Source organism: Carettochelys insculpta, chromosome 9 (genome assembly GCF_033958435.1).
Source record: "Carettochelys insculpta isolate YL-2023 chromosome 9, ASM3395843v1, whole genome shotgun sequence".
Taxonomy (NCBI): domain Eukaryota; kingdom Metazoa; phylum Chordata; order Testudines; family Carettochelyidae; genus Carettochelys; species Carettochelys insculpta.
The window spans coordinates 40,415,323-40,440,909 of NC_134145.1; the positions used below are offsets into that span (position 1 = coordinate 40,415,323).

General features: G+C 44.0%; 1 protein-coding gene across 1 annotated transcript in view; it reads right to left on the minus strand.

Moving 5' to 3' along the window:
- The window catches only part of COL11A1 (collagen type XI alpha 1 chain), a 274,848-nt gene that overhangs the window by 37,621 nt on the left and 211,640 nt on the right, over window positions 1–25,587 (minus strand). The window contains exons 50-54 of the mRNA XM_075002237.1: window positions 12,449–12,502; window positions 11,740–11,847; window positions 11,530–11,583; window positions 11,196–11,249; window positions 5,856–5,909 (exon numbers count right to left, since the gene is read on the minus strand). Of these exons, the coding sequence (XP_074858338.1) occupies window positions 5,856–5,909; window positions 11,196–11,249; window positions 11,530–11,583; window positions 11,740–11,847; window positions 12,449–12,502 (324 nt within the window). The remainder of the gene's footprint in view (window positions 1–5,855; window positions 5,910–11,195; window positions 11,250–11,529; window positions 11,584–11,739; window positions 11,848–12,448; window positions 12,503–25,587) is intronic.

Consider the following 25,587-nt stretch of genomic DNA (forward strand, 5'->3'; position numbering starts at 1 on the left):
AGAAAACATGAGAAGAGGAGAGAGACTGAGTGGCAGCAAGATGCTGAGATGAATCTGTAATAGGGCTGCATAACAATGTGCATAGATGTGGATGAGTGGGGAGGGACTGACTGAGGAAGGGAGTACAAAGGAATACCAGGAAAGAAAAGGCAGATGAGAACAATGAGTGAGAGTGATGAATAAATAATTAGAATATGTAAATGGAGTAACTGAACGAGTCACATTATAAGTGTTAAATGCAAGCTCAGGCTGATTGTCATTTCACAGAAAGAAAAACAAATTAGACAGAATATTGCTTTTGAGTAATATGCTGGTCTTGCCACATCCCTCCACCTTCCCATACAGCAGCATTACTAATGCCTTCTAAGCAGATGCTACTGTATTACCAATTAAGTTTAGTAAAGGGCATTTTTAGTTTTCTTTCACTAACAAAAATATGAAGCCTCAAGGAGTTCTTTATTTCTTTCTAGTGTAACAGCATAGAACTCTCTACAACCAGCAAAGTTTCACATGTTCATATAATTTATAATCTCCAGCTACAAAGTGATTTCCTAGCGAACTCAAGAATGTGATTTTTTGGCAACTTTGGTATTTTGTTCTTTGTATGAACACTAAAAGGGAGATATGTAATGCCACAAATTATAAATTAAATGACTGAGTTTGTATATTACCTCTGCATTTCTACCTAAGCAAAATTGCTCAATTTTCTACTTTGCTGGGAATAAATCACTATGTTTCACTGTAATAAATTGGGAAGTCGTAATTTGGTGTAGAACAAACATACTAATTGTTAATATTCAATCAAGTCATAGTCCAGTTCTAATGATAAGATCACTAAACCTACCATAATAAATGTAATGCAGCATTATAAATGTGTTTTAAATTGAGCAAACAGAGAAATCTAATTAAGCATGTCAAATCGCTCAAGCCTATTAAACAGACCAATTTAACTAATTTTTAAACAGCTTTCAGTTTACTTTTAATGATACCATTCTTTTTTAAAGTGCAAAACTGTATCTAATTGTGCTCTGAGGCAGACCTAAAGGTTGATGAAGCTACAGCTGTTCTACAAGTATAACAATTACAGGTTTCTACTAGCTGCAGTTTTAAGGCTTGTGAAGCTTCATAAGCTGAAGAATAATACAATGACATCCTGGCTACGTCTACACGTGCACCCAACTTCGAAATAGCTTATTTCGATGTTGCGACATCGAAATAGGCTATTTCGATGAATAACGTCTACATGTCCTCCAGGGCTGGCAACGTCGATGTTCAACTTCGACGTTGCTCAGCCCAACATCGAAATAGGCACAACGAGGGAACGTCTACACGGCAAAGTAGCACACATCGAAATAAGGGAGCCAGGCACAGCTGCAGACAGGGTCACGGGGCGGACTCAACAGCAAGCCGCTCCCTTAAAGGGCCCCTCCCAGACACACTTTCATTAAACAGTGCAAGATACACAGAGCCAACAACTAGTTGCAGACCCTGTATATGCAGCACGGACCCCCAGCTGCAGCAGCAGCAGCCAGAAGCCCTGGGCTAAGGGCTGCTGCCCACGGTGACCACAGAGCCCCGCAAGGGCTGGAGAGAGAGTATCTCTCAACCCCCCAGCTGATGGCCGCCATGGAGGACCCCGCTATTTCGATGTTGCGGGACGCGGATCGTCTACACGTCCCTACTTCGATGTTGAACGTCGAAGTAGGGCGCTATTCCCATCCGCTCATGGGGTTAGCGACTTCGACGTCTCGCCGCCTAACGTCGATTTCAACTTCGAAATAGCGCCCAACACGTGTAGACGTGACGGGCGCTATTTCGAAGTTACTGCCGCTACTTCGAAGTAGCGTGCACGTGTAGACGCAGCCCCTGTGTTACAGAAATGTCAGCTTGTTAATTAGTTTGGAAAATGAATACAATGGATTTTAAGGCACAGCAATTTTGCTGAAGTTCTTATTTTGTATCAGATGATAAAAAAAAAACACACTCCAAGAGTGGAGCTATTTGCATTCCCCACTAGGGCTGCATCTACACTAGCCTGCTACGTCAAAGCAGCAAACACAACTTTGAAGTAGCGCACGTTACGTCTACACACACTGCATGTTACTCCGAAGTTGAAATTGACGTTAGGGGGTGGAGATGTAGAAACCGCTATTCCAATGAGAAGATGGGAATAGCACCCTAATTGGACGTCTAACATCAAAGTAGGACGTGTGTAGATGATCTGTGTTCCAGTACTTCGAAATAGCAGGGTCTGCCATGGCGGCAATCAGCTGGGACATGGAGATGTGGGCTACATCTACACGTGAAGCCAACATCGAAATAGCTTATTTCGATGTAGCAACATCGAAATAGGCTATTTCGATGAGTAACGTCTACACGTCCTCCAGGGCTGGCAACGTCGATGTTCAACTTCGACATTGCGCGGCACCACATCGAAATAGGCGCTGCGAGGGTACGTCTACATGCCAAAGTAGCACACATCGAAATAAGGGTGCCAGGCACAGCTGCAGACAGGGTCACAGGGCGGACTCAACAGCAAGCCGCTCCCTTAAAGGGCCCCTCCCAGACACAGTTGCACTAAACAACACAAGATCCACAGAGCCGACAACTGGTTGCAGACCCTGTGCCTGCAGCATGGATCCCCAGCTGCCGCAGCAGCAGCCAGAAGCCCTGGGCTAAGGGCTGCTGCCCACGGTGACCATAGAGCCCCGCAGGGGCTGGAGAGAGAGCGTCTCTCAACCCCTCAGCTGATGGCCGCCATGGCGGACCCCGCTATTTCAAAGTTGCGGGACGCGCAACGACTACACGGTCCCTACTTCGACGTTCAACGTCGAAGTAGGGCGCTATTCCTATCCCCTCATGGGGTTAGCGACTTCGACGTCTCGCCGCCTAACGTCGAAGTTAAGGTCGAAATAGCGCTCGACGCGTGTAGCCACGACAGGCGCTATTTCGAAGTTAGTGCCGCTACTTCGAAGTAGCGTGCACGTGTAGACACAGCTGTGCTGTCCAGCCCTGTGGGGCTCTATGACCACTGTGCCCATGGTGGAGGGGGCAGGTGTGGGCCACAGGGTTGAGTTTGGTACTTATGGCCTTCCTCACCCCCGTTTCTGCCGCTGTGCCATTCAAGGGACAAGAGACTTGTCATGTCTGTGATACTGGACAGCCCCCCGGAGATAATGGATGGCAGCCACCAGGAAGAGCCACCAGCACGCCTGGTTGCAGCTGGGACAGGGGCAGCCACTGGAGAACCTCCATGGAGCCGCCTCCCTCCAGTGCCAGGTGGAACTGCTGTAGCGGCACCTCTACTTTGAGGAGGGGGAGGCTGCCTGGAGCTGGACTGCGTGGAGGCAGCTCATGGATACATTGCGGCCTCATACCAGGAGCTGGTGGCCTGGCTGCCGCCTCCTGGCACCCCCTCCTGCCCCCCTGTCTAAACAGCACCACATGCTGAATTAAAGCCCTATTTTGAGGCATTTTGTACTTCTCATGCAATGAGATGTACAGGGATGCTGGAATGGCATGCCTGTTATCTCAAAAACCAAGTAAAGACAATGGGCATGTTGCATAGATGCTGGCAGCTATTTTGGGATACCACCATAGCCCTAAATACCTCCTGCCGTGTAGACATAGTCTTACAGTGTTACTGTATAATACTAAAGTGGGCTAATTATTTTGCCACAGAAGCTGTATCCAATATTAAGCATTGAGAAACTAGCTGAATTCACTTGACACTACTTTTAAAAACCGATTCAGCTGAAATTGTACTGATTCTCACTTCCACTGCAGGAGAAAAATGCTACCTATGGAAGCTGTCTCATAATACGTGAGGAAGTAATACATTTGGGAGACGGAAATAAGGCCATTCTGAGCTAAGGATATATGAGCTTGACAGTCCCTCGTGTCTACATTCTGCTCGGTGTCAGCAGCCAGGAGACACAGGATTATTGTTCCTGGAATTTGTCCAGCTCCAGCATAAATTAACACAGATGGGTGCTCTCATGCTGCTTCTGTCAGGTCCCTAATTTTACTAACGCCACACCACGCAGTAATCTCAGCAGCAGGTGGGGAACCATTCAGAATCCCATTCATTCTTTCTGGAGAGTTTTGTCTTTAGTTTATGAGCATCCAAACAAATGTTTTTTCGGAAGATGTAAACTATCTTCCCAGAAGTGGAGTAGATTATGCCACAGTTGAAAAACAAGAAATTAATACATTAAAAACAAATGAGCAAACACACACATCATGTAGGTTGGACCTCCCTGGTCTGGCACCCTGGGAGTCAGACTGGCCCTGAATAAGGGAATTTGCTGGATCAGGTATAGTTTTCTACTGCTGGTCCCTGCTGGACTGCCCTGGCCCCAGCTCTCAGCCCTGCTGCAGGGTGCCACAGACCCAGCTCCCAGCCCTGCCATGGTGGCCCCAGCTCTGCCAGACCAAAGAGTACTAGATTTCAGAGGTGCAACCTGTAGTTTGCCGGGCTGAATACAGGAACTCCTCTTAACTCGCAGAAAAATGTAACAAACTTCATCTTATATTCTGGATGCTCTGTGCACTCTGGGCATAGAGTGCTGACCAAAGGAGGAGAGTAGCTCTAAGACATTTCCCCTTCCATTTTACCCATTACTTCCCCTCAGCATCTAGATTTTCCCACAAGTCTCTCAAGTGAAAACACTGGACCCTGCTGACAGTCACAGAAAGGGGGTGTGGACATGACTCCATTTCTCCTCCTCTCCATAGAATCATAGAATGTGACCTAGGAGGAAATTGAGCCTCTCCACATTGGGCACTGAAGCTTTACATCTGTAGACAGGTTCCATATTATTGGCTGGCTACGTGCACACTTACTAAAAACTTCGAAATGGCCATGCTAATGGCCAAATAGAAGAATACTAATGCATATTCATTCCTCATTAGCATGCCGCCGGCTGCAACGCTTCAAAAGCACAGCAGTTTGCTCACCCAAGGCTCGACTACATGGGAGTTCTTTTGCAAAGGACCCCTGTGCAGACTAGCCGCAGGTGAGTGAACTGCGGCACTTTCAAAGTGCTGTGGCCGGTGTCATGCTAATGAGGTGCCCAATATGCATTTCAGCATCTCATTAGTATTTGCATGGCCATTTTGAAGTTTTTAGTAAGTGTAGACATGGCTTCTATGTCTGCCCTAGAAGCATCTGTTGACACAAGTTACTACTGACGCAGAAATCTCAACAGTACTCTGTCGACAGATCGTGTCTACACACAGCTTGCTCTGTTGACAGAGAACTGCCAGACTGCACTACCCCCTGGTGTCAGAAATTGGAATGGCAGCTCTACAAAGAGGACTGACAGGCAATCAGAAGCCCTCTCTGTCGACAGAAGTGTGCACATTGCACTTCCATGGACAGTACTCTCTCAGCAGATTGTTATGCCTCAAATTTTCGAGGGATAATACTGTCGAGGCAAATGCAGCGTTCTGTCGAGACTCTGTCCCTTTCATCGACAAAACTCTCTAGTGTACACACAGCCATTGTGGGCTATAGCATCAGATAAACTCCTCTTGCCTTCACACTAGCATGGCCTCCTGAATTTGCTGTTTGGGAAAGTGAGGTGCTTTGCTAAGCCTGATGTGGCTGTGATGCACGGGCCTGCAATCAAGCCAGATATAAGGTCTTCTTCAGAACCTGCTTTTCCTGACTTTCGCCCCAATTGTCTTTTCACAGTTCTGCTGCTGAATAGTGGAAAAAAAACCCCAAAACCGGTCATTTAAAAGTGGAAAGCTAAACATGAAATAGGAGTAACACTGGCAACAACTGCATGTAACCCTGATTAAGACATGATGACCAGAGATATGTACTGAGACAAAAAGAGAAAACTTACTCTCTTTCCAGGAGGACCAGGTGGGCCAGCTTCCCCTGAAGGGCCTGGTGGACCCTGTACATGTAAAAAACAATCCAAATTACTATTTTATAGAACCTTGGTGAATGTCATTAAAGGGCAAAGGTTACTAACTTACTTGAAAACAACAAACATATTTTGCAATTCTACAACTCCTTTCATTGGACAACCTTGAAGTGCCTTGACAGTAGGTTAAGATCAGTAAAGCCTATAGAAATGTCATTTCTTACTCAGCAAAGCTCTTTCCTGCATCTGAGTCCCTTTGATAGTCTTATCTGCTTATGTTGCTGAACAAGGCAAATTTTTATTTTTTTTCACTCTGTTAGCAAGGCATCCCCAGCCCAAAAGGTGTCTATACAAATAACACTATAACAGCATGATATGTTAACCACATTTTTAATTGAATCAGACAGGAGACTATCTGTTTCAATTCACTTCATTCATGTATCTGCTTCTACAGTGAGAAGCAGATCAGGTTGCTACTGAACTAGGCACAAATGATGTCTATTTCACATTCATTTTAATTATAATTCAATTAATTTTGTTGCTTTTTATGTAAAAACAAACATTTCATAGTACATGATACTATGAATAAAAATGAACTGTTAAAAATGAAGGAGCAATTTCATCACTGATGTAATTTCATGGTAATCACTGGAATGATAATGAGGGCCAAATCGACTCTAACAAATTAATATGAATAAGCCAAAGAAATGTAATACTGCATTACCTTTTTCTCTTGTCACTTGTTTTTTTAAACATTCTATAAACCATACAGTATTGATCAGAACAAATCTGTACCAAAAAACAATACCCACCCCACCGGCAAAAAAAAAAAAAATAAATAAAAGTAAGAATTGATGTGACGTTAAAAAAAACCCACTGGGCTTGACTCTAATCTCTGACCTATTTCTAAGCAAATAAAGCATAGCTAGAAACTATAGCAATAAGATTAACAGACACACCAGTGATAGAGATGAGCATCTGTCCTTGTAAGGGAGTGCAATTCTTCTCATAATTTTCAGGAAAAAGGCTGGTTTAATCAGTAGTATCCTTACCAAATTGAAGACAATGGAATGATTTTGGTAGAAGTCAGATTGTACTGTAAGCCTATATCTGTGTACCCTGAGTTGACTGCAGAAAGTCAACTTAGGGTACACAACTCCAGCTTCATGAATGACAAAGTTGGAGTTGATGTACCTTAAGTCAAATTACCACAGCGTCTACACTGCGGCGTTAACAGAAGAAACTCTCTTATTGACTTCCCTTGTTCTTTTCATCTATGGTGGAGTATCAGGGTTGACCCAAGAGCAATCTGCAGTCAATTTGACAGGTCTTCATAGATCTGCTAGATCAACTGCCAGTGGACTGATCTTAGAGCATCCATCCCATAGTAGTGTAGACCTTGCCTAAGATTGGAATTTTAAAAGGACCCATTAAGTGCTGAATGTCAATAGAGTAGGGGGAACTCTCTTAGCATCTTTTGGAACTCCTGGCCAAAGCACACAGTAGCATCAATGGTTATTTTAAAAGAAACCTTCATCACTAAAGGAAGTAAACTTTCAGAGAAATCAAATTAGTTTGTTTAGCTATATGACCCCATTTAGGGCTTGATCCTATGTTCCCTTAAGTCATTGGAAATGTTCCTGTTGACTTCAATGGTGCAGGATCAGCATCTTATCCATTTTCTACTCAAATATATACATAAATATTGCAGGACAATCTGTGATAAATGTGATGCTCAAAAAATGGTATTTAACTCAACTTCTGTGAAGTTGGTTCTATGAGTTATAAATACCGCTGCCATTAAAAATAGTTTGTTTTAAGAACAGACATACTGGATCAGATCTATGGTCTGTCTGCCTGCTATCCTATCTTCCAACAGTAAGGTGACCACATTGCCCTATGGCAAATATGGGACACCAGCCTCTGGAAATGGGGACGGGGCTGCTGTCCCATGTCAGGGTTCCTTGGTGACGAGCGTTGCTGCTCCAGAGTGAGGCACCAGAGATGGGAGACCTGTAGTCTCCACCGAGGAGGCACCAGGGATGAAGGGGAGTGGAAGATGGGGGCTCCAGAACCCCCTGCTGGGGGGAGGGTGTTTTAAAGTCTCCAGGTCGGGGGTGGGTGCAGGGAATGAAGCAGGATCTGCCTCCCTGAGCTGTGGGAGGCCAGAGAATGAAGCAGAGCCACCCTGTTGTGGAGTCGGCCAGCAGTAGGGGTTTACAGCATGGGCTGCCAGGGAATAGGGCAGCCACCCATTAGAGGAGCTCTCTGGCCGGAGAGGCTGCCACCCCAAGACACAGGATGCTTGGGAACCAAGAGCCCCACAAAATATGAGACAATTTGCCTATTTTCTTAAAAAAGAAACAGCTTAAATAAGGGACTGTCCCAGTAAATACAGGATGGATGGTCACCTTATCTCACTGTGGCTAATGCCAGGTGCAGCAGAGGGAATGACGAGTACAGGCAATCATTGACTGAGCTATCTCCTGTTGTCCATGCTAGGAATACCCAGAGCATAGACTGCATCCATGACAAGTGGGGCTTTGGGCATTGTTGAACATTCATTCATGAAGGTTATCTAATCCTTTCTTGAAGCTGGTTATAACTGTGGTCTTTACAATATTTTCTGGAAATGAATTCTACTGATCGACTGTGTGTTGTGTGATGAAGTACAGCCTTTTAAACCAGCAGCCTATTAATTTTATTGGGTGACCGCTGGTTCTTGTGTTAAGTGAAAGAGTGAATAACATATCCTTTTTACACCATTCAGTAGTTTTATATATCTCTGTCATGTCTCCCTTTAGACACCTCTTTTACAAGATGAAAAGTCTCAGTCTTTTTAATCTCTCCTTATACAAAAACAGTTCCATATGCTTAATTGTTTGTGCGGACTTTTATTTATTTATTGAGATGGACTGACCAGCACTGCATGCAGGATTCAAGAGGCTGGAATACCATGGTTCTATATAATGGTATTGGGATATTTGCTGTCTTATTATCTAACCCTTTTCTAATAGATTTTAATAGTCTGTTAGCTTTTTTGATCACTGCTGCACACTGAGTGCATTTTTTTGGATCATTTTGCACAATCAATCCAAGATCATTCTTCAATGGCAACAGCTAATTTATATGTATAGCTGGGATTATGTTCTCCAATGTTCATTACTTTTCATTTCTCTACATTGAATTTCATCTGTCATTTTGTTGCCCAGTCGCCCAGTTTTGTCTGATTCTTTTGTAACTTTCTGAAGTCTGCTTTGGATATAGCTATATTGAATGGTTATATATTATCTACAAATTTGGCCACCTCACCGTTTACCTCTTTTTTTAGATCATTGATAAAAATGTTGACCAGCATTTGTCCCAGTATAGATTCCTGGGACATTGTTCTTTACCTCTCTCTGTTCTGAAAAGTTACTTTTTCTTTTTACTATTGGTTTCCTTTGTTTGATCAGTTACTGATCTATAAGAGGACTTCTCTTATCCCATAATTGCTTACTTTGCTCATAAACCATTGGTGACAGTTCTTGTCAAAAGCTTTCTGAAAGGCTGAATATATTATATTCGCTGAATCATCCTTGTCCGCATGTTTATTGACCCCCTCATAGACTTCCCTTTCCAAAACCGTGTTGACTCTTTCTCCAACAAATTGTGTTCATCTGTGTATCTGATAATTCTGTTCTTTATGATAGTTTCAACCACCTTCCCTGGTACTGGTTAGGCTTATCTGATTGTAATTGAATTGTTTTAAAAAAAATATGGCTATAACATCAGGTATCCTATAGTCATCTGATACAAAGTAACAGAGAGAAAGCCTTGCTAGTCTATATACTATGAAAACAAAAAAGCAGTCCAGTAGCACTTTAAAGACTAACATAATAATAATAATAATAATAATAATAATAATAACAACAATAATTATTATTATTATTTTGTTAGTCTTTAAAGTGTTACTGGACTGCTTTTTTGTTTTCATCTGATACAGAAGCTGATTTAAATGACAGGTTACATGTCACATTTGCTAGTTGTAAGATTTCATATTTGAGTTCTTCATAACTCTTGGGTGAATAGCATCCACATCTGGAGACATTGCTGTTTAACATATCAGTTTGTTCCCAAACCTCCACTATTGACACCTCAGTCTGGGACAGTTTCCTACATTTGTCACTAAAAGAATGGCTCCAGAGTGGGAACTAACTTTATAACCTCAGCAATGAAGACTGTTGACCATAATTCATTTAGCTGTTCTGGCTCAATTTATAATCACTCTAAGTAAGTGGTTACTACCCTCATAAATAACATACAGATTTTCTGAAAATATATTTTCAGACTAATTCATCGGTACAAATGTAACATTAGTCTGGAAACAACATTGAGCAGCAATATTCAGTAGGAATTCCCTCCATCTACCCCTTGTCCTGATTACTTCACTTAGCCTAGTATGCTGAATACATCTATTAGATTCGCATTAGTACTAATGAGATAAGTGCTATAAATGGCATTTCTGTGTATAAATCTTCCATGCGCCGATAATAAACTCACAGAATGAAAATGCCATGAGATCTATTGGCTAATATTCTAGGACTGAACACTCTGATATGCAATTTGGCGTAAAGAAGTAACATTCTAAAAGCAGTTTCTTAGTCTTTTGAGTCAGAAATGTGGACGCATTGTTTCTGAAGTTTACAAGCACCCCCTCTAACTACCAACCCCAAACCTGCCAGCATCCACCCCTTCTCTCTAATTAATACACTCCTTTTCTCCATGCCATACTGAAATATAGCGTGGATTTCCCTTTCAGACCTTTTATGATGGCAGAAATAAGGCTTCCTAGAAGGGAAATTCTAGCTTGCATCACGAATTTAAATTCATTAAGTTTAACAGCATATTACTCATAAAAGAACTTATTTGCATAGGAGGCCTATAGTCTTGACGGCATGTAGCTACCACACTGTTATTCACCTTGGATTCTAAGGTAAGTGCTCATTCAGCACACAAACTGATGGGAAGTATAGTTATTGTGCCCTCTCATGCTATGATTCCATTTGTATTGCTTATGATACCACCAAACGTGTCCACATTTGAAAAAAATGGGCAATACAGTCATACACAAGGACAATATGATTTGGCCTCCATATGGAAATTAATGTCCAATGTCCAGTGAACTACAAAAGCAATTTATTTAGAAAATATTTTTGAAAACACCTGCATTTACAGAAAGCTGATCCTCTCAGCTTACTTAGCCGAAGATGCTCTCTTAGCATGGAAGAATACATAGCACAAATGAAATAAAAATGTGAGATACAGCTTACTTACAGGTTGACCAGGATCGCCATCTTCTCCCTTCTCCCCACCAGTTCCATCTTGACCCTAAAGAAATTCCAGGGAGATAGACACAACACTGAAATCAGTTGAATTTTGAAAAACAGTCTTATTTATGGTCCCACTCAGACCTGTATGTCTATTCCTTGAAAATTTAGTCTGAAGTTTTGGTAAAATGAATTAATTACAAGTTTCTAAAATCAAAAGCAGCCACAAAAATACCACTCTCAGGGCATCTCTCTTTCCCATTGAAGTTAAGGTGAATTTTACATTTGTCTTCAGTGGGAACCAAGATTAGGTCCTAAATCTGGTTTGTAAGGGTACTTACCGCAGGTCCAGGTTCACCAGGAGGACCAGGATCTCCAGGGAAACCAACAGGGCCCTAGACAAATGGGAAGGAAAGCAAAGCAGAAGTCATACAAGTATGTTTAAAATCATTACAAAAGCATGATTGTACATACTCCAGAAGTGCATAGAGAGTCCTACAAAAGTGTTAAATGAAATGACACCCCATTCGATGCAATAATATTATACTTACTGGGTTACCCTTAGGCCCATCATCACCTGGAGGTCCTTTAGCACCTGGAGGTCCGGCAGCCCCAGGTGGACCAGCCTCACCTTTTTCTCCCCTTTCACCTTTTGGTCCCTGTAAACAACATAAAAATAGTAGATTTCTGGAACCAGTACACCTAGACTATGTAAGAGGAGGAAGATGATGATGATGAAGATGATGATGAAAAGATGCTTTTTAAACATTGAGATGTTAATTGTCAATCATATCATAAAAACTTGCCTTTGGAATAGAAATGGGACCCAAACCAACCCTGGGCCTCAAACTCTCACAGTTTTTTATCCACATCAGCATGAAGATAATGACTCTCAGACCCATACTGAGTTTACTGTTCCTCTAACAAAGACAGACAAATCTAACTGGAATAAATATATTGATAAAATACATAAACTTAATTGCTAAACACATGTAAACATGTGAGGTTAAGAAATAAGTGTTCTCTCACACGAATGTAAGATTCATTTTGTCTTCCGGGTTTTATTTTCCAGGATGTGGGCTACAGCGGAAAGCAATTTGTATATCACAGACATGAACAAAATTTGAGGAAAGCATCTGACACTCTAGCTGCTTGAAGAATCTGATTATACCGAACCTGAAATTCCCTTAAAAGAAGTTATTAGTAGGTATTTTAGTAGAATAATAGAAATTAAAACAAAACACAAAAAACAGTACTCACGCTTGGACCAGATTCTCCAGGAGGTCCAGGGTTACCAGCTTCACCAGGCTCACCCTATAAAAAAATGAGTGCAACTTAATGTCACAATGGCAGTATTTACCACCTCTATATTCACCTGTATTATGATGACTTCTCTAATAGTTTTAACATTAGGATCTTAGAATTTGCCCAAAGATATGCACACGAGTAACCTTACCCATGTAAAGTGTGAGGGGGTAGCCGTGTTAGTCTGGATCTGTAACAGCAACGAAGGGTCCTGTGGCACCTTATAGACTAACAGAAAAGTTTTGAGCATGAGCTTTCATGAGCACAGACTCACTGTGAAGTCTATAAGGTGCCACAGGACCCTTCGTTGCTCTTACCCATGTAAATAGTCCTGTTGTACACACTGGGACTGTTCACATGCACTGAATTATTCACATGTATTTTGCACAATGCAGCCATTAACTATTAGAGGAAGATTATCAAAGGCACAAGCTCAACTTTCAAAAGAAGATGGACACTAAACTTCCCTATGTCCCTTTTTAAAAAAACCACTCTTTTAATTGTCTCTTTTTTGTCACCTTTCTTCTTACACAGAGAAGTCAAACATATATAGGTCATCTGTATATTTCTTTGTGAGTTATATTTCTGAAGTACACCCCTAAGAATCAGCAAACATGAACTGAACACAAATGGCAAACGATTTTAGACATTAGCACTAGTGTCATTATTAGAATAAAAATAATGATCAGGACAAAAATAATAAAAACCTAAAAAAAACTTTCACTAGAGACTACAAAGATGTTCACAATCTTTTATCAATAATATGAATTGTTAAGTAAACCGAATGGCTTCTAAGAGAACACAACATACAAACAATGTGCTTAAAGTCAAAGGCTACAATGTATTAAGTGAATGTTTAAGTTAATTTATTCTCTTTTTGAGCCAATGCACGGTACTATAGAAAGCAGGTCTGTCTTTTCAGACACTCCTTTTAAAGTGTAGTTATGAGTGATTATTTTCTAGCTCAGTGAGCTGTTAAATAAACTTCATAGAATAATAGCTTGTTACTAAAATCTTCTGTTGCTAATAGTGCCCTGAATATACAACTCTCCTACAGAACCTGCTTTGTAACTGTTGTTAAGAACTCAAGTAAGAAAAGGATTTCTCAATTTAACTGTTAACGTGTGGAATTACTGATATTTTTCTGGTCAGAATTTTTTTGAGTAGAAGTAGAAAAGTTTTCAATTTTGTCCAATAGCAAAGTTAAAACTAAAGCTAAAATAGCTTTTCTAAAACAGCTATGTTCAGTACTTTGCTCTACAAGAGAAAAACTACAGTATTCTATTGGCTGTTAAAGAGCCAATAGGATAATTATCAATTCCTTGGCTCCTCAGAAAAAACAATTTTAAAATGCCCTTGGTGAATCTGCCTTTAGGAAGTGTGGTATTTTATTATTCTAATTTTGCAACATTCTAAAATCTTGCTGTTTTATTAGCATTAACAATTTTTAAGTACTGAAGAACAACTAAGCTTCTGCAATATAATATCTATACTATTTTTAAAAATAAAATATCTTGAATAGTTCAGTTTAATAGACTTGCTTTAAAATGTGTTTACCAGGGAATTTCAGAATCTACTTTATCTTGTTCTCTGCAGGGATTTTAAACCATTATTAATATTGTATCTCTGTACACGCCTGTATCTGTAAGGTTAGATTTGTATGGCTAGGGAGACTTTGAACAAGCCTCTGAGTTACCAAGCAGATCAGTTTTTCCCTGGGTTATTCAAGCATGTGAAAAAACGATAAATGCATACAAGGTATAAAAAGGCCACAATATGGGGATCTATAACAACTCCTAACAATATTAAGCAGCCTGCAACCTGATTTGCCCATCTAGACCTATTAATTTCAATAAGACTTGCAGATATAAGGAACTACCTGCATGAATCTAATCGCAGGATCAAAGTCTCATTCAGTGAGTTGCACGGTGGTGATGAAGGGCCCAGTCGTGTCTGCCAAGCTCACGGTGCAGCACAGTTCTTCACTGAGTTCCCTCGTGTGTAATTATAATAATATAGTTTGCTTGTCTCCTTCTTTCACTGAACTTTTAATGCAGGCTTTGTAGCTGGAGAAAGGGATGGACCTAGTAACCTTCCTTGTCCTCTTTAAAGTATTGCCAGGGTCATAAGAAAAGTACAAGTCAAACAAATTCCTGAAACAAAAATGACCTTTCCATAACTCAATGCATGTGACTAATGTTTTGTAGTATGAAATCAAGCCTTTGTATTTTCTCTGATAGTGGATCCCATGATGCAAAACATAAAATGGTGTGAAAGTTTGTTTGTTTCACACAGCATTTTAGTAAGTATAGAGCAAGATGGTCCCATCTAGCCCTCCATACATATTTAGAGAGCATGTATCTCCATCTTAGATTAATAGATGAACAGATTAATAATATGCTATCATTGCTAATAAAAATATTTCTTCATCTTTTTGCTAAGTTGAGGGCTAGTATCAATTCAGTATCTGATTCATCCTCCATCTGGGAACCATCTCCTTCTCTTGCAAGGAAAAAGATTAGTAACAGAGAGGTAACTGTGTTAGTCTGCATTCTAACATAACAAACAAGCAGTCTGTAGCACTTTAAAGACCAACACAATAATTTATTAAGTGATGAGCTTTTGTGGGGCTGGCCCACTTCTTCAGACTACTTTTTTGTTTTGTTTTGTTCTGCTTTTTCAAGGAAAAAGATTGTTGCTCTAATAGATGTATTCCAGCTCTAAGTAATCAGGGAAAAGCTGACAGATCTCAGTGGAAGCTTTTCTTAACAAGATCTCAGGAAGAACATTGGCAGTGGTTCCTAAGGTACAAGAAGTTGATATGGCACCATGGGGGTGCGTCTACACTCGTCAGCTACTTCAAAGTAGCTGGCACAATGTTGAAATAGTACACGTTGCGTCTACACGTACCGTGCGCTATTTCAATGTTGAAATCCACGTTAGGTGGTGAGACATCAAAATCATTATTCCTATCGAAATATAGGAATAGCACCCTACTTCGACGTTCAATGTTGAAGTAGGGCATGTGTAGACGATCTGCGTCCTGCTACGTCGAAATAGCAGGGTCCTCTATGGCGGCCATCAGCTGAGGGGTTGAGAGACGCTCTGTCCAGTCCCTGAAGGGCTCTAAGGTTGCCGCATGCAGCGGCCCTTAGCCCAGGGCTTCTGGCTGCTGCTGCAGCTGGGGGTCCATGCTGCGTGCAAGGGGTCTGCAACCAGTTGTCGGCTCCCTGGATCTTGTGCTGTGCAGGCCGAGTGTGTCTGGGAGGGGCCCTTTAAGGGAGTGGCTTGGGGCTTTGCTGGACCCTTATTTCAACGGGGAGCGCTTGTGTGTGTAGATGCTCTGCATTTCCTTCCGGGGCGGCTCCTTTCGACATTCTCTGTTGTTATTTCAACGTTGAACATTGATGGCACCAGCAATGGAGGACGTGTAGACGATACTTGTCAAAGTAGCCTATTTTGATGTTCTTACGTCGAAATAGGCTACTTCAACGTAGTGTGCTAGTGTAGATGTAGCCTGGATGTATTTAAATCTGGACTCTTACTTCCATTAGTCATGGAGGAGTAATTTGTATTACTGTAGCCGTGTCTACACTAGCCCCAAACTTCGAAATGGCCACGCAACTGGCCATTTCGAAGTTTACTAATGAAGCGCTGAAATGCATATTCAGCGCTTCATTAGCATGCGGGCGGCCGCGGCACTTCGAAATTGATGCTCATGGGAATAAGGGGACTTCGAAGTAGGTGGGCTCCTTTCGAAAAGGAGCCCCGTCAGGACAAGACGCGCGGCGGTGAGCCACATCAATTTTGAAGTGCCCTGGCCGCCCGCATGCTAATGAAGCGCTGAATATGCATTTCAGCATTTCACTTCGAAATGGCCATTTGCGTGGCTATTTCGAAGTTTGGGGCTAGTGTAGATGTAGCCTATATGTCCTAAGTTTAAGTTTTTTTTATAATCAACTGTATAAACTAATTCTGGAAAATATGGAATTGCAAAAGGATGGTGGATTTAATGCTGCTAACTTCTGGTCATGCTATGGAATACTGCATTTGTTTTTGTCCGTGTGTGAAAATATTGGAACACCAACTCTGAATGACAGTCAATGGCTGTGTCTACACCACAAATATACTTCGAAGGCAAGTTTGAAGTAACCTGCTACTGCAAAGTAGCATGAAGAGCATCTACACACACTTTTCCTTACTTTGAAGTTAACTACTTGGAGGCTACTTTGGCTTACTTTGAAGTTTAACTTCGAAGTTAAGTGTGTGTAGATGCTCTGCACTCCTTACTTTGAAGTAAGGGGTCTGCCAAGGAGATGCCCCTCCCCCCCCCGGAGGACGAAGACAGTCTGGCCACCCCACTCAGGGCTCTATGGTCCCTGCCAGCTGTGTTAAAGGAACAAGCTCCCCAGCAACCCCAGGCATGCCATGAGCAGGGGTAGCACAAGCTCCCACTCAGACTGCCCCTGCTCGAAGCACCAGCCCGGCTCTGCAACACCCTGGCCATCATGGCAGAACTCCAGGGCCCCCCTGCCCTCCCAGGGGCCCTGGACAAGGAGTCTGAGGGCTCACAGCACCTGGGCAAGAGCTGTGCCAGGAGGGAACGCACCTGGACTGCAGATGAGCTCAAGGACCTCCTCACTCTGTGGGGGGTGGGAGAAGGTCCTTCATCAAACCAGGGATTGCCAGTGCAACGCTAAGGCCTTCAACTGGCTGGCCAGCAGCCTCACCACCTGAGGCCACCCCTACCACACTGGCAACAGCATCTGCATCATGGTCAAAGAACTCTACCAGACCTACATCATGGACTGCAACGCTGCCAGTCAGTTGGGGGCACAGCCCGTTCACCGCCCCCACTACCAGGAGCTGCACAGGGAGGTAGCCACCCCAGAACACATGCTGGACACCTCCACTTCCCTGCCACCCCTTACAGACAGTGAGGATGAGGCAGGCCCTTCTGGGACCATGAACCCCCGTGTGGGGAGCGGCTGACTGAGACTGAAGGTGATGACGAGGGCTGCAGCGACAGGACCCTCGACATCGCCCTCCACTCTGGGACACCCAGCCAAGCCTTCTCCAGCCGTGCCTTGCCCAAGCCCCAGGACATTGCTGCCGACACATACAGGATGAGCAAGATGTTGCCTGGGATGGGGACGGGGCCCACCTGGAACAGCCCCGCAGCCCACACCCCTGGGGACAGGCCAGAGGGAGGGACCACGGGCCAACCCAAGCCAAGTGGGAACCCCTGGGCACCTGGGATCCTACGGGGCACACTGGCCATCAGGTGGCAGGGGAATGGGGTGTGGGCCAGTGGATCAGGGGCCCCAAGCACCCTGGGGTTGGGACCCAGCACTTATGGGCTGTTCCCCTGCCCCTCCTGTCTCCACAGGTCCATCGTTGGGAAGGTGCCACAGCCCACCAGAGCAAGTCACAGCTGCAGGGGTCCACGTGGCTGCCGCATCGCTCAAGCCTGCATCCCCCCATGGCTGCAGCAGCACCTCCTACAGAAAACGCTGGAGGGAGGAGGAGGTGGCCTCCAACCAGGCAGTCATCCAGATGACCAGGGAGCTCCAGGACTGACTGGTGATGGAACAGGATGTATGAGCGTGGCTGGCTGGCAGCATGGATGCTGTGGCCCAGGATTTGGCTGCCTGTCTCGTCCAACTGCCTGCCCCCTTGCCAGCCTGGCCTGCAGCTGCCCCCCCAGTGGCTGCCCCTCTCCCACAGCTGCCCCTCTGTCCTGTCACTATCCGCCTGGCTGGAGCTGGCTCTGTGGCTGCTGGCTGAGGCAGGCACATCTTGCCCAGCCCCAGTGGCACCCCCCACACACCCTGAGGAGGCTGGGCCTGCAGCACCCCCACCTGAACCCTACCTCCCTGGGGCTGTGGCCCCAGTGAAGTCCCAAAGGGGATCCCAGACATGGGGCGGTAGGGGCTGCCATGGCCAATGCGGCTCCCGGTCCCCCAGCCCCTGGGTGACTGAGCCTTCCCCTACTCAGCCCCACCTCTCAGTTCAGTCGTCTCACCTAATCTCCCACCTCCCTTCCATGGATCATTCCCCCAGTGCACTGTAAATAGTTTCACATGTTGGTCCGTTTGGTTTTGCAAGATGAGTTTATTTCTCTGATAGTGAAGTTCAGTGTTCCCACCCTAACCCCATGTCCTCAGTGATTGGTGGAAGAGTAGTGGGTGGGGGAGCATGAGAAGTGGAGGAGTCGGGGAGCTAGTAGGGTAGTGTGTGGCTGGGAGGGTCCTGGCAGCCCTGCTTGAGGCAAGGGGATAGACTCAATGACCTCTTGAGGTCCTTTCCAGCTCCGTGATTCTAGGAGGGCCTTCTGGACCCTGATCCCATCCCTCTGTGCCTCACAGAATAGGACAGCAGGTGGTTGCTCATACCCACCCCCCAGATCTGTGGCTCTGCCCTGGTTGAAGGGCTCCCACCAGTCCTCCACAAGACTGTGGAGAGCACAGCACACAGCGATCACCATGGGGACATTTGGGAAGCTGACATCCAGCCTGGTAAGGAAGCAGTGAAACCTCCCCATCAGCCTCCCAAACACTCGCTTGACTGTGCCCCTCGCATGGTTGAGGCAACCATTAAAGGTTTCCTGGGCTGGCGTGGTGCATCCAATACAGGGCTGTATGAGCCATGGGTGCAGTGGGTATGCAGCATCAGCCATGATGCAGGGGGGCATTGTGATGTTCCTGAGCAGGAGCTCCCGTGGGGGGACATATGTCCCCTCCTGCATCCAGTGTCCCAGCCACGAATTCTGGAACATTCAGGCATCATGGGTCCTGCCAGGCCACCCCATGCACATGTCCAGGAAATGGCCCCTCTTGTCCACCAGGGCCTGGAGTACCACCAAGTGGTATCCCTTCCTGTTAATGTAGGCATCCCTGCTGTGGTCCACAGCCTGGATCACCACGTGTCCCATCCAGAGCTCTGAAACAACTGGGGAAGCCCAGGTTTGCAAACCCAGTGAGGACAGTGTCCAGTTCCCCCAGGGTCACAACTCATGGCAGGAGCACCCTGTTCATTGCTTGGATGACCTGCAGGGGAGAAGGAAGACACGTCTATGAATGGCAGACCGAGAGCCACCCCCCTCCCCGCCACCTCCCTAACAGGCCCCCCTTTTTTCCTGCCCCCTTCCCAGCAGAGCCCCCCTGTCCCCTGCCTGTTATCCTCTCCCCAGGGTGGGTCCATGGTGGGGGCCAGATGTACCTCAATCATCACCGCTCCAACAGTGGCTTTGCTGACACTGAATTGGTGGCCGATGGACCGGAGGCTGTTGGGGGTGGCCATCCCCTCCATAGGGCAATGGCCACCCTCTTCTGCACTGGGAGTGCTGGCTGCATCCATGTGTGTCAGTGCTGGCTGACTGGGGTGAGCCAGTGGCAGAAGTCTTCGAATGTCTGGCAGGTCATTCTGAAATTCTCCAGCCACCACTTGTCATCCCAGTCCTCCACCACCACTCAGTCCCACCACTCACTGGTGGTGGCAAAGGCCCACGGGCGCTGGATCAGGGTGGTCCACGGGAGGGGCAGCAGTGCTGTGGCCAGGGCCTGCAGGCTGGGTCCCAGACAGGCAACCCAGCTGTGCCACTGGAAGATCAGGGTAACCAGCATGGCCAGCAGGCTGGCCAGGGTGGACAGGACGTCGTCCTCAGGGAGGGTGGGAGTGGGCATGATGCTCAGCTGTTCTCCCCAGCACGTGCTCTGTTGCTGTCTGCAGCCCGGCAGCCTTGAGCATGTGCAGGGGGTGGGAATTGCAAGGGGCCCTTTAAAGTGTCAGCTGGCTGAGAGCCTGGAAGGGCTTGTTGCCCATGCAACCCCATGCCTGCATCTTTTCCTGGCCCCCTACTTCAAAGTAGGGGCTAATTGCATGTAGATGTTTAACTTGGAAGTAGGGGAAAGCCTAGTTCGAAGTATGGGAAGGTGTACTTTGTGTGTGGATGCTCTGCTTCGAAGTTGTTTACTTCCAAGATTTTTTGTAGTGCAGACACAGCCAATGCATAGGGGTGCTAATCACTGTTTCCCCTTTGTTTTCCTCATAAAGAAATGGAAAGGTTATTATGAAGCTAGAAATGAGATCAGTTCCAGATCTACACATAGTTTCTAAAAAATTTATATTTGTGGAGATGTATTCAGCTAAGAAATACATGAGCTTAAGCTATACAAAGATCCTGCGCTGACTCTCTTATGGACATCATAGGGGAACCAAACTGTTCTAATTTCAGAAAGAAATTTTACAATGTGTGTGGCAGATGAAATGTGTGTTCAGAAAAATCATGCAAAATAATTAAGGACCTGAGATTTTATGAACACCAGAATTATGAACTGACCAGAGAATGAGTCACTTCATTTGGCAATGGAAGTAAGAAATCAGGCAGCAGCAAAGACCAAAAATATATTTTTCAAAGGCAGTACTTTATGTGCTTAGAATGCAGTAGTACTTAGAGTGCAGTACTATGTTACACATAGGAGCCGCGTCTACATGTGCACGCTACTTCGAAGTAGTGGTGCCAACTTCGAAATAGCGCCCGTTATGGCTACATGTGTTGGGCGCTATTTCGAAGTTGAAATCGACGTTAGGCAGCGCGACGTCGAAGTCGCTAACCCCATGAGGGGATGGGAATAGCGCCCTACTTCGAAGTTGAACGTCGAAGTAGGGCACGTGTAGACGATCCACATCCCGTAACATCGAAATAGCAGCGTCTGCCATGGCGGCCATCAGCTGAGGGGTTGAGACACGCTCTCTCTCTCCAGCCCCTGCGGGGCTCTATGGTCAGCGTGTGCAGCAGCCCTTAGCCCAGGGCTTCTGGCTGCTGCTGCTGCTGCTGCTGCAGCTGGGGATCCATGCTGCATGCACAGGGTCTGCAACCAGTTGTCGGCTCTGTGGATCTTGTGTTGTTTAGTGCAACTGTGTCTGGGAGGGGCCCTTTAAGGGAGTGGCTTGCTGTTGAGTCCGCCCTGTGACCCTGTCTGCAGCTGTTCCTGGCACCCTTATTTCGATGTGTGCTACTTTGGCACGTAGACGTTCCCTTGCAGCACCTATTTCGATGTGGTGCTGCCCAAGGTTGAAGTTGAACGTCGACGTTGCCAGCCCTGGAGGACGTGTAGACGTTATTCATCGAAATAGACTATTTCGATGTCACTACATCGAAATAAGCCATTTTGATGTAGCGTGCACGTGTAGATGTAGCCAGGGTGTGTCTACACTAGGAACTAACTTCGAAGTTAACTTCAAAATTGGGCACTACATTGAAGTATCCAGCAGAGTCTACACACATTTTCCCTTACTTCAAAATTAACTCGAAGTAGTTAAGTTGAAGTAGTTAGTAGGGAGCCCAACTTTGAAGTCCTTACTCCATTTCTGGGAATGGAATAGAGTCCTGCTTTGAAGTTTAACTTGGAAATAGGGTGTGTGTAGACTTTGAAGTAGTTGTAGTTTGAAGTAAGCAACTTTGAAGTTATGTTTGTAGTGTAGACACAGCCTTAGACTACTACAAAAAATAAAGGGAAAGGTTTTAAAAAAATCGACAGAGTGAGGAAACTTTCTGTACTTATTTAATTTAGATTAGAATGGTTAAAACAGCATTTTTCTTCTGCAGAGTTGATTTTCACAGCTTTAATGAGTCAATGTTCAGCTGTAAACTTTAGAAAGAAAAAATGGTAAGATTTTTTTCCTGAGTTATGAACATTTCAGGTTTATGAATAATGTCAATTCTCGAGGGGTTCCTAATTGTGGGACTGTACTGTAAATTTAATTTGGACCCTGGCAAACAGTGTTTCTATATGTGCTCAGCAACTGGAATCTGTGCACAGTAGCTGCTCTTTTACACCTCTGACAATAAGACCCTAGTGTCATCTCACACATAGAAAAGAATGGATTTATAAGACTATTTTTCAGCTTACGGCATTATGCTTTCCAATTAAGTATACTGTCAAAAAAGTGCATGTACATCTTGCACAAGGTCTATCATCCTTACCCCCTTAAGTACATTGTCATATAGCCTCATCTTCTCAGTTCAAAACATACTAGTGGGCTTTGTTCTAATACTTTTTCTAATTATAAGCTGAAAAAAGAGAGTATACTTTGGGGAGAAGTTTGTTTTCAAATAGTTAGGCTTGAGTGCAATGGAGAATTTCACCATTCCAGGGAGGCTACAAACACTATTAATGTAATATTACATGCACATTTATACAGAAGATACCCTTGATCATTTAAGCCTACATTTCATGTGCGTAGTGGAGGGATCAACAATCTGGTTAAAAACACATAGCATTAAATAAGATAAAAATTGTTTATAGTTTGCTAGCAGATAAAGGGGCTTTTGAAACACTTAGCATCTTCTATTCTAGTCATGCAAATATTAATGTGATCAAATACCGTGCTTCACTCCTCAGTAGTAACAAAGAAGATAGCAAAACATTCTCCCACACTTTACAGATAACTGTGAATCATATTATCTAGCATTGTGAGCCTCCCCTGAAAAAGACCATTAGGGCAAAATATGGTTATGCATTAAGCACCCCTAAAAGAAAATATAAAGAAGAAAGGAAAAATACATGCTTAGTTTTGTAGAGTGAACAATGCTGCCATAACTGATTCACACAGTGCAGACTCCTTTTGGCAGAATAATTCTCTGATTTCAAAACACTGGTTAAACTCATTATGTGGAATATAAATGAAAGAGGAATGTGTCTTCACTGAAAAACCTGGCATGTATTTAAAATTTGTGAAGCATGAAAGAGAAGACAAGTAATTTGAAGAAATTAAAAAACCCTAGCAAAATACTGTCTTTGAAAGCATCTGCATATGAGTGCAGAGAATTAGGGAAATAAGAGAAAATGAAAATGATACCCAGTGATGCAGATTGTGAACTTATACTTTGGAATTGAACCTAGTGAGATAACTTTCATGCAAAGGTAAATGAGGGCTCAAAACTACATGGAAGAATCAGAAAGGGAAGAAAAGGAGCAAGGCCGGCAATATGTCATAATTTTTGCAAAATAACTGAGATATAATTTAATGATGAGGATACACTTTAAATACAAATATAAAGTGTGAAATCCTTATTGCATTGAAATCAGTGGCAAAATCTACACTGACCTCAATGAGGTCATGAATATCCCCAAGGATTTTGTTTTGTTTTGTTTGACTAGCAGCAACTAGTCGAGAACCACAAGACTAGAAGACAAGGACAATGGGATACATAGTGCCTATTAAGAAGCTCAGAAGTGAAGAGCACTGGACGAGAGTATTTAAGTCCCCCAGTTATCTGTGTGATGATAAATACAGATGCACATGAAGGAAAGATATGGTATGTAAAAGAAAACTAATCTCTAGGAACAGAAGAATCTATCTTGGATATACTTCTTAACAATGTAGTTTTCAGCTATGTGCATTGTGTAAAGGTATGACATTGTAGACCAATGTGGTAAAAATGTCTAGAGACAATGTCAGGTCTTCATGATAGTGAAATGAGATATTTATTTCTGGGATCTTTGTACCAAAAAGGTGTCAGCATTTGGAGGGAATTCAGAAAAGGAAAACCAAAACTATTAATGAAATGGAAGAAAAGGGAGTAAGGAAAGATTAACTACTGTAACAGGGTCAGGCCAGCAGATCCCAGGTGGAAGGGTGAAAGGAGCTCAGGACACAACCTGGACTGGAGGAAGAAGAGCAAGAAGTTAAGCTCCCAGGTGTAGGCAATAGCGAGTGGAGGGAGTTAATTAGTGAGCCCTGCTGGCCTCACGTCCTTAGTGCTGTCAGGGTTTAAGAAGCAGGGGAGAAGGAGAGAGGAGGTGGAAAAGGTAGGGAAGAGGAGGTGGTTGACGTAAAAGGAAAGGAGACAGAGGAGAGAAAGTAACATTTACAAAATGACAGCAAGGGGGAGAGTGAGTAGCTCAATGGGAGTGCGCCCAGGTTCTCCTACCCCCATGAGGCTGAAGGGAAAAAACAGGGAAAGGACTGATGAGCTGACCCACATTGACAGGGGCAGGCTAACCCCTCCAGCTGAAGGGAGAGGTGTGGGACCCTGGCCAGACCTGGGGATACCCTGCCACACTAGTTACAAGCTTGGTCAAACAGTATTTATGTAGTGATATTATAATATTCTATGGCTATGTCTACATGGAGCTCTGCCCAGTGATGCTTCTGGCAGAACTATGCAAAGTGAGCTTCTTGGCATTGCAAACAGATGTCCATTTGCATACTCCCAAAGCTCATTATTAATTCATTAATTACATGAGAGTTTGGTGCCAGCAGAAGGGAGTGCTGGAACTGCAGAGCCTGTATGAACGTACCCCTGCCGGCTAACGCCTCCCCGTCGCCAGTCCCTTATGCCTCAAATGTTTGCCATTAGCCATCCCAAGAAGCTCACTTTGCATAGCTCTGCCAGCAGCAGTGCTGGGAAGAGCATGTAGACCCAGTCTGTATGTTTGAAGGGAATACACATAAAGAAAGCAGAAAAAAATTGTAGAGGGGGGAAAAGGGATTAAAACAGAGTAATGGAATGAAGACTCTCTCAGTAAAATTGATGGGAATCTTATCACTTATTTCAATTAAAAATTTGGACTGGGTGAAGCACTTATAACTCAGAAATAATCTTACTAATAATCACATTCTACATAGTAAAAATTTTGAGGAAGATGGTTTATATATCTTTCATTATGCATCCTTAGGAGGTGATAGACTGGTGTCCTCTAGCTCTTAAAAAACGGAGGAGTAATTCATAATATCTGATCAGACTTCCATGGCTGCTGAAGCAAGAGCTCATGGTCAGTCTTGCTGAGATGTCCACCATGATGAAAAGGTCCAAATAACTTTGATCTAAAAGCAAGAAGTGATTGAAATCTTATATCTTATAACTACAAAAACAAAGGAAGCATAAGACCTAGATGGAAACCAGCCTAGATTGTGGAGGTCCAACAGCATCTGGTATTGAACAGTCACTTGCCCTCCTAACCACTCTTGTGCTATATATATTATAGGAGACATACCAGTCACGATTTTACAGATCTCTATCCTAACCACTCATTCTCATTTCAGCTTAGAAAATTTGGGAAGTAAGGGCACTTTGAAGTTGCACA